At 37.1% G+C, this 13,447-nt stretch overlaps 1 protein-coding gene across 5 annotated transcripts in view; it reads right to left on the bottom strand.

Annotated features, from left to right (window-relative positions):
- The window catches only part of PUS10 (pseudouridylate synthase 10), a 57,045-nt gene that overhangs the window by 6,827 nt on the left and 36,771 nt on the right, over window positions 1-13,447 (bottom strand). For all 5 annotated transcript variants that reach the window (XR_002781267.1, XM_011363915.2, XM_011363919.2 and 2 more), the window contains exons 10-15: window positions 12,179-12,264; window positions 10,982-11,107; window positions 5,655-5,711; window positions 4,722-4,798; window positions 4,573-4,628; window positions 3,463-3,580 (exon numbers count right to left, since the gene is read on the bottom strand). Coding sequence is in view for 4 of the 5 variants with exons in the window: in XM_011363915.2 (XP_011362217.1) it covers window positions 3,463-3,580; window positions 4,573-4,628; window positions 4,722-4,798; window positions 5,655-5,711; window positions 10,982-11,107; window positions 12,179-12,264 (520 nt within the window). In the remaining variant the exon portion in view is untranslated. The remainder of the gene's footprint in view (window positions 1-3,462; window positions 3,581-4,572; window positions 4,629-4,721; window positions 4,799-5,654; window positions 5,712-10,981; window positions 11,108-12,178; window positions 12,265-13,447) is intronic.

The following is a 13,447-nucleotide window of genomic DNA, read 5'->3' as shown; positions in this document are numbered from 1 at the left end:
GGGGTTTTATGTTATACAAAAGGATATATCTGGGAAATAAGCAGTTGCATCACAGTTTTAGGGTGGTGTTTCAACATAATAATTACAAGTAAATGTGTACAATAAACCCGGACCTCTCAATATTTGTTAGACCAGTTCGAGTTACTTGAGAATAATAATACTGCATGTCTTTTTCCAATTCAGATTTTATAGGGACACAGGCTTATTTTTCTCACAATTAGAGATTTCCTTTTATGTCACAAGATATAAATTAAGAAATGAGGTTAGTATTGTAAAAAGCCAACTAATTCCAAGTTTTAAAAATAGACATTGAGTATAACCAGAAATGTAAGTTCATAAGAACTCTAAATCCTCTGCAGTTTCTTGTTGGAACAACTCTTTCCTAATTTATATGATCAGTGAGTGCCTGAAGCCATACTAAGAAAAAAAAAAGATTTCTCTCTAGTCTCCCCTCTATCAAGTCTTCCACCAAGAAAGAAAGAACAAGTTCTGACAAAGACTACTTGAAATAGTGTGACTGCTTTTATCAGAGCGGTGAGTCAATGGCCCCTCCTAACTCATCAGTTTTATGATTCTATAATTCTTTGATTTTAGAAGCACTTTGTTCTGATGAGAGAAGCTGTCTCTATAAGGTTTGACATTTCACTGGCCAAAAAACACCAAAAGAAGGACAAAGCTGAACTGTTAAAGAATCCGTAAAGATGTGGCCTCACTTTAGAGTGCAGAAAAAACAGGCCTTTAAATGAGGAACTACTTAAGGAGTGCTTGTCTCTCCTGTTTCCTTTACCTCTGGCTACCCCCTGGACTTCTGACCCACAAGCCAGTCAATGGAAGTACCATCTGAGCTAGTTGACTCACCACTACTTCCGACATAACACTCAGATTAACACATGCTGGTGTGTCTTTTTCAGTCTGCTCGTTTTTGGCAGACAAAAGGAAAAACCACTTCATTTACTCTAACATTTCACTTCAACGTCCCCATACTGCTGAACTTTCAGAAACACATATAAACACACACAAATGATTTTTTTTTCTCTTAGAAGTACATTGGCCTTAAAAAAGGAGACAAGTAATAAATCTGAAGTGACTACTTCTTAGAATGGGGCAGAAACTCGGGTTTTTTTTATTTTTATACCAATAACAATATTTGAAAACTATTTTATCTCTAACACTTAAAAAATGATTAGAAGTCAAATAGTCTCAACAGTCCACTTGGGCTATGGACCATTAAAATAGATCTTTTCACTACTTAGGCTGTACCTATAAAAATCACCTTTCAGCATTATTTCTGAATTAGCTCTACAGCTAACCCTAGACTGTGAATCTATTTTTTAAATGAGTTTATTTTCCCCACAGCACTCTGAACGATTTGTATCATGTGATGGAATAGAAGTTTAGAAATTTATTTTGCAATCTTAAAGATATCTGTCTATAGTATAACTATCATCCTACGGGCAAAAAGCCAAAGGGCCTTAGGTAGAGAAGCACAGAACTAGACGGCCCCTAGGGATGAGCTACGCCATCCCTCATTTTACAGATGAACTTCTGTAAGCAAGTGAGTTATCTGTATGTTTTCACCAAAATATTCATACTATGAACATTATTCTGCACTTCACTGTTTTTCTCATACTGTCATGGGTATTCCTACAAGTCATAGATGTAGACCTACCTCTATTTTCTAACAAGTTTAGGTGTATATATACACAATAACAGAAATTAAATGGGATCACATGCCGTTTTAGTTTCTTTTAATAGTCGTAATTTGTTCTACACTTTCCTTATTAAAGGAAATTCACTTTGTTTCCAGTTTTATTGTTTATTTTGCCACTTGAACAAAGTCATTAAACATCCTTGTGCACATATCCTTATGCACTGGAGTTTTATTTCTTAAGGACATATTTTCAGCAGTGGAAGTGCTGGGTAGAAGACCAGTATATTTTTAATTTTTATAGTCATTGCCACATGGTTTTCTAATAAGGCTGAAATATCTTACATTTCTACTGAATATATGCAACTAGCCTTCTCCTCTACTCCAACCAATAGGTGCTATTAATCTCAGAGGAATAAAGTGATGGTCTTATTGTTACTTCAATCTGGAGGTAGAACGTCTTTTCAAATGATTCTTGACCAACTGAAGTTGCTCTTTATTCAGCTGCCTGTCATATCCTTTGTCCATTTTTCTTTATTGGGTATTTGTACCTTTCATTAGTATAAATCCTCCTTATGGTATCTTTTGCCATACAATTTGTTTTCTATGTAGTCATATATATGTGTACACACACACCTGTGTATGTATTTAAATCACAATGTATCATCCTCTATATATTCTTATAGCTTGTTGTTTTCCCCCTTACCATTTATAAGGAACATTTTCCTTTGTCAATAAATATTCATCTACCATATAATTTCCAACAGCTGGCTAGTAATAGTCCATTATACAGATAAGCCATGAGATTAAACCCATACCCTCTAATAGGTCATCCAGATTATTTCAAAATACTGCCCATCTAAACAATGATGTGATAATTATATATGAATATATTTGTGCCCACTTATACTCATTCCTTGCATTTGAAAGCAAATTATCTTTACAGGAAGAAGTGGGAGCAGATGGGAAGAAATATGCAAATGAACAGGCAGACTCCTCTATAATGACATGCTCACGTGAAGGAAAACCTAGCATGTGCCAAAATATGCGTGCTCTATACATATTGTTTTTACTTATTTATAACATGTTTTCTTTCTGGACTTAATTTTAGCATCAATTCTATAAGTCCTATCTTATATTTCTTTTGTACAGATGGTCAAATACAATAGTAGCATTACTGAATGTTTTCTATGTGCCAGATACTATATCAAGTGGTTTATATCAGGAGTCCCCAAACCCTGGGCCATGGACTGGTACTGGTCTGTGGCCTGTTAGAAACTGGGCCACTCCACAGAAGGTGAGCAGTGGGCAAGCAAGCAAAGCTTCACCTGTATTTGCAGCTGCTCCCCAGCGCTAGCATCACCGCCTCAGCTCCACCTCAGATCATCAGACATTAGATTCTCATAGGAGAACCAGTCCCTGGTGCCAAAAGGACTGGGGACCACTGGTTTATAGGACTAAACTCACTTAATTCTTCTAATTTTATCGATGAAGAAACTGAAGCATAAAGAGGCTAAGTAACTTATCTAAAGTCACACAGTTAAGAAATTCAGATCCAGGGTTTATACCCAGGCAATCTGTCCTCAGAGGAGAGGCAAGCACTTAATCACTAGCAACACTGCCTCTCAGACAGGTTAGATGAATTGCCCAGCCATTCAACTAGTAAATGGTAGAGCCAGGATTTGAAACCACATCTCATGCTCATGCAGTACCCATGCTCTATGACTTGCTGGCAATAAGCTAGAAGACAAAGGACTCTTTTATAGGCAGTAGAAAAATAAAATAAAATAAAAAGAATTAGAGCACTTAACTACCTTTATGTCATTTAGGAATTCAATATCTTTCTTCTGTATTGCTTTATTTGTCCATATTAAGGCACTATAGGTCTTGGTCTTTTCTTCTTCACCTTCTTTCATATGTCCTATTGCCTCTCTAAACAAAAACAACAAAAAAAAGTTAGTCCAAACATATAAAATACACACAAGCCTTGCCCAAACTTCCCTTTCTTTAAAAATAGTTTGAGATATAATTTACATAACACTCCCCTGTTCTAACTGTATAATTCAGTGATTTTTAGTATATTTACAGAGTTGTGCAGCTATCACTACAATCTAATTTTAGAATGCTTTCATTACCCCCAAAAAGAAATTTCACACCTATTTGCTGTCACTTCCCATTCCCTATTTTCCCCAGCCCTTGGCAACCACTTATCAACTTTCTATCTCTATAGATTTCCCTATTCTGAACACTTTATATAAAATGGAATCATTCAATATGTGGTGTTTGGTATCTGGCTTCTTTCATGTCATAATGTTTTCAAGGTTTATCTACATTGTAGCATTTATCAGTGCTTCATTCTTTTTTATTACTGAATAATATTCCATTGTAGGGATGGATATACATTTTGTTTATCCATGGACATTTGGGTTGTTTCTACTTTGTTTACGATTATGAATAATGCTACTATAAACATTCATGTAGATTTTTGTGTGAATGTACATTTCCATTTCTCTTGGGAATATATCTAGAAGTAGAATCACTGGGTCACATGTTAACCTTTTGAGAAACTGCCAAACTGTTTTCCAAAGTGGCCGCACAGTTTATGAGGGTTCCAATTTCTCCACATTCTTATTTTCTTTTTGATTACAGCCATCTTAGTGAGTGTGAAGAGGGATCTCATGGTTTTGATTTGCATTTCCCTAATGGCTAATAATATTAAGCATTTTTAATGTATTCATTGGTTATTCATATATTCTCTTTGGAGAAAGGTCCACTTAATCATATCCCCATTATTAATTGGGTTGTTTTCTTATTTTTGAGTTCTAAGAGTTCTTTAAATATTCTGAAAACAATTCCCTTATCAGATATGTAGTCTACAACCAAAACTTCCCTTTTGAAATTACCTCCAGTGAGCCGACTCTTACCTTGTGACAAGCTGCAAGTCACGGACTTGGATTTTGTTAGACGAGTTATTTATTTTCTGTAGTAGCAGAAAAAGAAAAACAATTAGCAACTCTAGTTCAATTACAGAGTTGCAGAAACATGACGATTTCCATGTCATGAAGTGGTTTACCTGCTGAAGTTCCTTAATTTCTTGTGAAGTGAAATGTACTCTATGAGGATTCACCAGCTCAATTGCAAAGGGCCTTCCTGGCAGCACACACCCCGTCATGAAACAGAAACGTGTTGATGGAGTTAACATTTGAGCTAATGCAAGAGGGTGTGAAAAAACGAATTGAGCTCTAGAGGACTGAAAGTTTAGTGACATGACTACATCTGGGGGAGGGAAGAATGTGTGAAAAGAATCAAGGGGCTTTTGGGGGGGTGCTAAACCCTAGTACAGGCAATATGTGAAAATGACTGTTTTCCCAAAAGTCCATAAACAAGCCTGTGTTAATTACAAAATAAAATCCAAACAATTGCTAATTGACTTGGTTACACTAGTGTAACGTTGTCACACACAGCAGTACCCAGGTCTATCAACTTGAAATCCATCTTCCTAGCCTAATCCACTAGTAAAATAGAAAAGCTGTAATACCATGAGAGGAAGGGACTATAAATCTCAAATAGCTCAGGATTAACTCTCTCATTTTTCTTGTAATACAACAATGTAAAAGGAGAAAAATGAAGGCTAAATGAGTAGAATCACTTTTTAAATGAAGATGTGCATTTTAAAAACTGTACTGGTCCTGCTGAAATGTTATTAAGTGGAACAATTAATAATCAAACTTTTGGGAAAAAAACAGGTACCTCCTTGTTAATGCACATAAATATCCTTTATAACCTATAGGTGTGCAATAGGATATCTCTGAAGAAATGATTCCTGTTAAAATATAATCATACACTGTATAAAGGTAGTTCCATAATCCACAAAGCTTCCTCTCTTAGAGAAGTTCTGGGATCTTCCCACTTTGGTTTTGACTAAGTAACTACAGTAAACCTGCTGTCTGAAAAGGGTGACAATCTGAAAGTTAGTTCTATTCAAGTGATGCTGTCACAATCTTACCATTTCCTAATGTTCTCACATCTACATCTTCTCTTCCAGAGGATGAAAAATTAAAACCTTTGGAAAACAGAAAAAGAAAAAAATCAGAGGCATAAGAGTCCCATGACTTTTGTTCTCACCCTTTGGTAGAAACTCAATTCATCTTGAATAATTTACAGGAGAATCTCAAAGGGTAGTCATCATCCCAACTCTAGTCCCAATCTCTCCTAAAAATAGCAATGATAATAATAAACACCACTTATTGAGCACTTATTGTATGTTAGGCGCTGAGCTAAAAATTTTGCGTACATTACTTCATTTGATTCTTATTACAACCTTATGAGGTAGGTATTAAATAAAAGAACACCAAGCTTCTGAAAGGTTAAATGCTTTTCCCAAGGTCACATGATTAGATGGCAGAAATAGGTGTTTCTAATGTCAAAGCCAGGCCTTAAACTATCATCCCATGCTGCCATCCCATGGCAGGCCCCACCACCACCCTGGTCATAAGCTTATGGTGAAAAATCTATCACCTACTTTCTTCTTTTTATTAAAACAGAACAAAAACATTTATTTGAGAATTAAATTCTATGAAAGAAAGAGGAAGGGAAAAAAAACATTTGATTCTAAAAGCAAATTCATTACATAAGTAAACCTAAGCTGGAACCATGACAAAACTAGTGTTCATTCTAAGACAGATGGCTCACCACAGACTAAAAGCTGCAAATGTTGGAATGGGAAATGATTTTTAAAAAGCGGGGGGAGGGTGTTGTTACATGACAACTTTCTTAGATACAGAATGACTGATGATTTCACCACAGCCAACATTACCATGAGCAGACATTATTCTAAATGCTTTGTATATGTTAACACTATGAGGTAGGTACTATCGTTATCTCCATTTTACTTGTAAGGAAGGTGAGACAGAGACAGGACAAGTAACTTGTCTAAAATCACATCATTAGTAAATGGTATGGTCACGATTCGAACCACACAGGCTGGCTCCAGAGTTTCTTAACAACCATCTATACTGTACCACCATAGAGAGGCAAAAATGTTCAGACTCGTGCCCACAGGGAAAGCAAGATGAGTCTTCTTGGACCAAAGATTGGGAAAGGTTGGGATGTTTTGGGAAACCTGGTCAGTCATAAGAGTGGTAAAGTTTAAAGTCTCTGAACATAAAGGTTGAAGGATAGCACTCAGGCTCACTCCCTGATGTATTCATTTAGGAACAAATATCTACGGGATGTACCTGCAAGGCACTGTGCTGGATGCTGGGGAGATGAAGGCAAACAAGATGGACATAGTCTTTATCCTCACAGAGCTCACTGTTTATAGAGAGATATGGACTACAGTTGGTAGGGCTAGGAAACGTACAGGAACAGTCCTGCACTTAGAGCACAATTGCAACATGAGCTCTGAGGCCAATATTTATTCCTCAATAATCAAAAACTTTGGAGAGCACAATATGAGAAAGAATAAGACCACTGGATAGAACAGATGAGAAAGGTAGAAGGAGGGTAAATATCATTTTGACTGCCATATCTCTCCCAGGAAAGATTTATATGCAAAGTTTCCATGTAGATTTCAGGAAAAGGACCGCTAAAAGGCTTTAAAAGTCCCATGAAAATTACACTAAAGATTAGCCCTCCTTTCTAGGATGTTTAGCTGTGAAGAAAGTAGGATTTCACCCTTCCTTCACCTTTAAGAGATTCCATTAGCAAGCCATGGCCAAACCTTGTTGTAAACATAGGCTCTGAGCTGTTGTGTGTCACATACTGCCACGGTGAAGCAGGCTCCTCTCTGCCCTACAAGGCCCAAAGTTGTGGGTCTCACAGAGAGAAACAATCCAGGGCTGGTTAGGTAAGTACTAGATATCCTATGTCTAGAATTCAAGCTGCTAGTTAGGCTCATAAGTCTGAGTAATCTGTGTTATATTTTACCTGAGGACTGGCCAAATGGGCAGCAGTGAGGGGCACAAGGTCAGGCTCTTCTCCAGGTGAAGAATCTAGGCCAGATAGGGAGTAGGATTCTGTGGACCATTAAGTCCTAATGAACCCTCCATTCAATATTTATACTCCATCGTCAAGCTGCTAATAAACCCACAGCAACATTAGTAGCTTCCAGTCAGAGTCAACAGACTCAGACTCAAGAGTAGCACTAACTAGGGATGGAGAGCTAAATGGAGAGTTCAAAATGGCATCTGGGAAGCTGAAAAATACTGACTCTCTGGGGCTATGGTTTGTCTTATACTTGCCCACCTCCATCTCCAAACCAGCCATAATGTCAAGGAACCAGGATACCCACAGTGACTGAACCATAACCTGCGACAGGTGGGACTGAAGGGAATAAACGGGACACAGAGATAAGTCTACCAGGGACTGCTAAATCGGAACAGAAAACCCAAATTCATAAATTAGCCCATAAAACATCCCCAAAATACCAGCCCAACAAGAAAGAGGTGCAGAAAGCCAAGCTCTTGAGAAATCCAGAGAAACAGTATAGCCGATCTAGACAAAGGGAGAAGGAGTATTTACTATATCTTTTAGAAAAATATTTCAGATTTGGACCCTACGTTGAGAAATACTTTTGGGAGCAAACTTTAAAATTTTGTTCATATGCAATTATGAATAACAGCTGACAAAAAAAAAAAAAAAAGAGAGAGAGAGAGAAACAGAGCTACTGCTTTAACTATTAGAAACTACATGTTTAAAACTTAGTTGAATTTTCTAAATCCCATGAGTTCTTTGAGCCTTCTGATCAAAGGAACACATATATCAACAACAAATATAAAACCAAGGGTAAGAATGATCAGGAACTATAAAAGTGGTTCAGCTAGGCTACAGTGGCCCTCACACGCAGGGGCAGACAGACAATGGGACTGAAAGATGGGCAGAGGCCAGATGAAGGCCTTAGCATATCAAGTTAAATAGCTTGGATTTTATCCTGTAACTAGTCATTGACCATTTTTCTACAGGGAATTGACATGGCAAATATTTATTTAATGAGTGAAGTAATAAATGTATTAGGGGAAAATTTCTTAGACACATTGATTTTTGAGAGCACGTCAAACTTTATTACTCATTAACTAGGGAATTAGGAAGTACATAATATGACGTGCAAGTCTGAAGTGACTGAGAAACAAGTTTGTATCTCCCATTTAGAGGAAAGAATCTTTATATAAGTAGCTAGGCTGCTTCATGCAATACTGGTTTATTTTCAGAGAGCTGTAAAACTTGGAGGTACAATAGTCAGAATCATCTCCCTAGAGTTGTCAGATGTGAACCACAGAAATAACAAGTAATACATCCGAGAAGCACAGGTTTAGCAAATTGGTGCTATTAATCAAATATTTCAAATTACAAGGGATTATGCCCTGACAAGAAGTCAATGAGCACAGAGACCCAGAGGTCTGCTTTTTCTCAAGCAGCTCTCAATAAATTTCTTCAGCACACAACTATAGACGCTAAACACAGTTTTATTTATTTTTAGGTCGGGGACAATTTTTCCCCCTCATATGTAAAATAACAACAAACTACCTTTATGAAAGATTGCAAAAGGGAAACATATAGCTGATTCAGAGCCCCCCAGCAGCCCTATTTATGATGGGGGCTTCATTGGGACCCAAATAATCAGAATTGAATGTTTCTTGAATCTTCTTATAGAAAGGAGTAAGGTGGCCCCAAAAAGAGTCTGAAAGAGACTTTTGGTGCCAAAGCTTTATTTTCACTTCTTCGTAACTTGGATAAGTCTTATAAGATAACCAGTGCATAAATATTAGATTAGGTAGGTAAAAGCTCATGGCAATATCCCATTCTTTAAAGCTAAGATTTTGGAAAATATTAGGTTGCTAGCTAAGGTACAGTCTTCTTCACTCAGTAAACAATTCTTAAAGACCCTTAAAAAGAAGGCCGATCTTGATAGGCAACATGCCAGGATACCCCAGGACACCTACCCACACAAAGAGCCAAAAAATAGTTCCTGTGACATTATTCCTTCCTCCATTTAGTCCCTCTTGGAAATCCACTGCCAATCTTGGAAACTTCAACAATATTGTAAGCATTGTTTGGTTTTTGTGTAAGACTCTTGCTACAGTGTGGATAGCTCTGATTGGTGAGTCAACTGTCTGTGGCTACCAGTTACATAAAGATTGTAACAGCATTTTTACTTTCTGTACAACAATAAAAGATTTATAAATAAAATCTTAACATCGAAAAGAAAAGAAAAAAAGAAGTGCTTCTCTTTCCTCTTGACAAGCCAGAGAGCTGAAAGGGACAGCCATATCTCATCTCAGTCATCTGCTTGCCATTCCTAAAGCAGGCTTGTCTTAAGGGTTTTCAGAGAGAAGCATGGATGTCTCACTTGGTTCCTTAAAAAAGGTGTCCTAATTATGCTAGAAGATCCACATCAAGAGTTATTTATGGGATGGCTCCATAGTGTAGTGGTTAGCATGTCTGCTTTACATGCAGAAGGTCCTGGGTTCGTGCCCCAGGTGGAGCCACGGACCATACCCCGGGTGCGCCAAGGCCACGGGTGCACTCTGTGAGTGCATGGGGGGAGACGCCCCGCCTTCAGAGATCCACTTCCACAGGTCAGGGGTGGAAGTAGCAGGGAGGGGGAATTAAAAGAGGGGGAAAAAAAGAGTTATTTACATACTCACTACAGTTTTTCCTAACATACAACATGATTTCCTACAATTGAAATCTAAGCCCTTTCCTCTAGTCTAATTCTAGGTGAAATCACATGCCTTTTATGCTGTTTTTGACCTTACAGGCCTATTGAGACAAAGAAAACATAAACCTGACAGGCTCTGACTCATCTTACAAACCTGGGCTCATTAATAAGTAGGAAATTAAAACACACACAACTCCCATTAAGTCTTTGTGAAATGGTAGCTATTGGTCTATTTTTCTCTAGGCTTCAAATTTCTCCCAGGACATTTTAGTGGTTACAATAAAAGCCAAGCATTTGCCAAAGATTATTCTTGAACAGGCATTGCATGTGGAAGTTGTATTTTGATTCCCTCATATTCACCAAAAGAGGTCAAGGCTGAGGTGTCCCAAGGTCAGAGCTTAAGTGCATTCATTTAAAGCAGTTTTGATTGTTTTGAATTTGCCCGGAAAAGAGCAATCATCTTGAAAGAGAAAAGAAATCCTTGGGCACCTTGGCTCAAATTCAGCCCATGTCAGAGGAGCTCAAGACATGGCAATTCTTGCTCGTGGGAAGCTGCCAAGCAAGGAGCCCAGACTTGGTGGTTATTTACAAAATACAGAAATCGTTCCTGCCACCTCCAATAGATCTATTCATGAATGACAATGTATTTAAAATATGAATATTATAACACTTACTCTCCGCTTTAAATACTGTCAAAAGATGACCTGAAATTAATTCTCCCACTGAAGACTCCAGCTTCCTTTCTCCATCAATTATCCAAGGAGTTTGTGGTAGATTCCTGGAGTATTTATTATATCTCCCTGCGAAAGAAATATAAGGTAGCTAGGATGAAATTATCTGATTAATAGGATAAAAAGAAAAGCAACAACTATTTATTGAGTGCTAATATCCTAGGTCCTATGATATAAAACAAAGCTTAGCTTTCAATTAACTTACAGTCTAATCTGGGGAGCCGGCAGAAAGGCAGATAGTTAATTAAATGAAAATATTTAAGGTAACAAAAGAAGAGATGGCTAAAGACATGGCATGAATCGTTAAATGAGTTATAAAGGAATGTTCAACGTATTTATTAATCTGATTGGCTGACTGAACAAATTATAATATTATAGAACACACCAAGGATCATTTTTTTTTTTTTTTAAAGAGCAACTACTGCTTTTAAACCTGATTAATAGTAGTTTCAATGTAATAGTCATTGGTGATGATATATTTCAAAGAGTTCAAATACAGGGAATTTTGAAGTTTTTGTAATTAAAAAGAAAAAGCCTTAACACAATATGACTCATTGCTTTATGAATAAAGCTACCTGAAGGCAGGTAGCTTTCATCACTCAGGGCAGGGTATTATAAACAAGACAAAAGATCAATTTCATTTCAGCTATTACTATAAAATAACTGTTGCTTTTAAAACAAAAACTGTCTTCTAGATTACCTCTTGGGAAAGTCATTGGAACATTTTTTTTTTTTCAGGCAGAAGCCAAGTGTTTAGTCATTTTGCAGATAATAAAGTTATTTTTCAAGTTTGCTTTCACGTTATAAAAAAAAATTCTCTCCGCGGCTATGTTTCTCCTAAAGTTATGGGTCTCTACATCTACCCATATTTCCACTTGGCCATCTCTGATGAAAACTACTTAAACCTAGGAAATGTCATTTGCCTTTGGCATGGCATTTTAAATAATAGGTCTCCTCAGTGAACTTAAGAATGCCTATGGAACCTAAAATCAGCTTGGCTATCAGTTTTAGTTCTCAAAAGAGTTAACTAATCACAACCTAATAACAATAGTAAGAAGGAAACAGAGGAGGAGTCAGTTTAGTTTTTCAGAAAGGACAGTAAGTTGACAGTATAAGTATATTCTAGACTAAATATTTTACCAGCCACAAAAACAGCCCCATGAGCACATTCAATTTCAAGAACAGTGCATACAGCCTTTGGTGAATTTGGAGGACAAGGAAACTGCCTGCAAAACAAAATAAATTTTATAGCTACCATTTTCCGGACATGATATTGAACCACATAACTACAACGGTCAGTATCGTCAGAGACACACACAGAGCCTGAGTCTCTCAAGGACTAAGCGTCTCTCTAACTTTAAGTTTCAGAACCATAAGGGTCTTTAGGGCTCTAGAGTATCTTTTTAATACACAAGAGTGGCACTGAGTAAATCAGTACTCTGCTACTACCTTTCATGCTCAGGAGATCTCATGTTCCCAGATAATCATTTCCAACAGCCTTGAGATTTAGGACAAAAATTCATCTATCTGAAATGGAAGCCTTTCCATTTAGCCATTTTGCTATCCATGATCACTTGCTGCTGGCTTATAAAAATCCTCAATCATTTGGGTAAAGCTGGTATGCAGTGAAATTGGACACGTAAATTTCACCCGTGGGGAGGGCACTACTCTATTTTGCTTTTTTTCCCCCATTTCATTCAATCTATGACCCTGGGAATCAGACCACAGAGCCAGAAAAAGTGGAATGTGGCAGACTCTGCCCTTTTAGCTAAGAAACTTCACCTGAGGACAGACAGGAAGGAGCAATGTATAGCTTTATTCTCCGTCCACCATCCAGAAACCGCCAAAGCTATGGATGGGAGTATATCTGTAAATGACTAGATGTGAACTTAATCCAAAATGCTTGGCTTAAAAATTTTATAGTTTTCCAAGATATCTCAACAAAGAAATCACTTAGGAACTCAGGAACTATTGTTCGTGGAGAGTAACTGTCTTTACTTTCTAAAATTTAATAAAAATATTTCCATTCTGAGACTCATTTTCAGTCAGTAGAATATATGAAAACTTCCTCATAATTTTATTGTTTGAAATTTATTCAAGGATATTCTAAGGTAAGTACGATATTTTGTCAAATAAAACAAACACACTGAAAATTAAAACATAAAGCTTATTGTATTTCAGCATATCTTAACAAGTGAGGATAACTCCTGAGCCTTTTTCTCCCTCTTGTGGAGATGGATAATACTACAATGAATTAGGGATGTAATGGGACTATCACTGGGCTAGAGAGTCAGGAAAACTGGTTCTAAATTCACTCCTATTTCCAGTTGAAATCTTAAGCAAGTCAATTCCTTCTTTGAACCTCAATATCCTCTTCTATAAGAAAGAAATTGGACTCGATTCATAAAT

The sequence above is a fragment of the Pteropus vampyrus genome, unplaced genomic scaffold (assembly GCF_000151845.1).
Source record: "Pteropus vampyrus isolate Shadow unplaced genomic scaffold, Pvam_2.0 Scaffold91, whole genome shotgun sequence".
Classification (NCBI taxonomy): domain Eukaryota; kingdom Metazoa; phylum Chordata; class Mammalia; order Chiroptera; family Pteropodidae; genus Pteropus; species Pteropus vampyrus.
The sequence above is the reverse complement of the archived record's forward strand: the minus strand, read 5'-3'. Positions and strand labels throughout refer to the sequence as shown.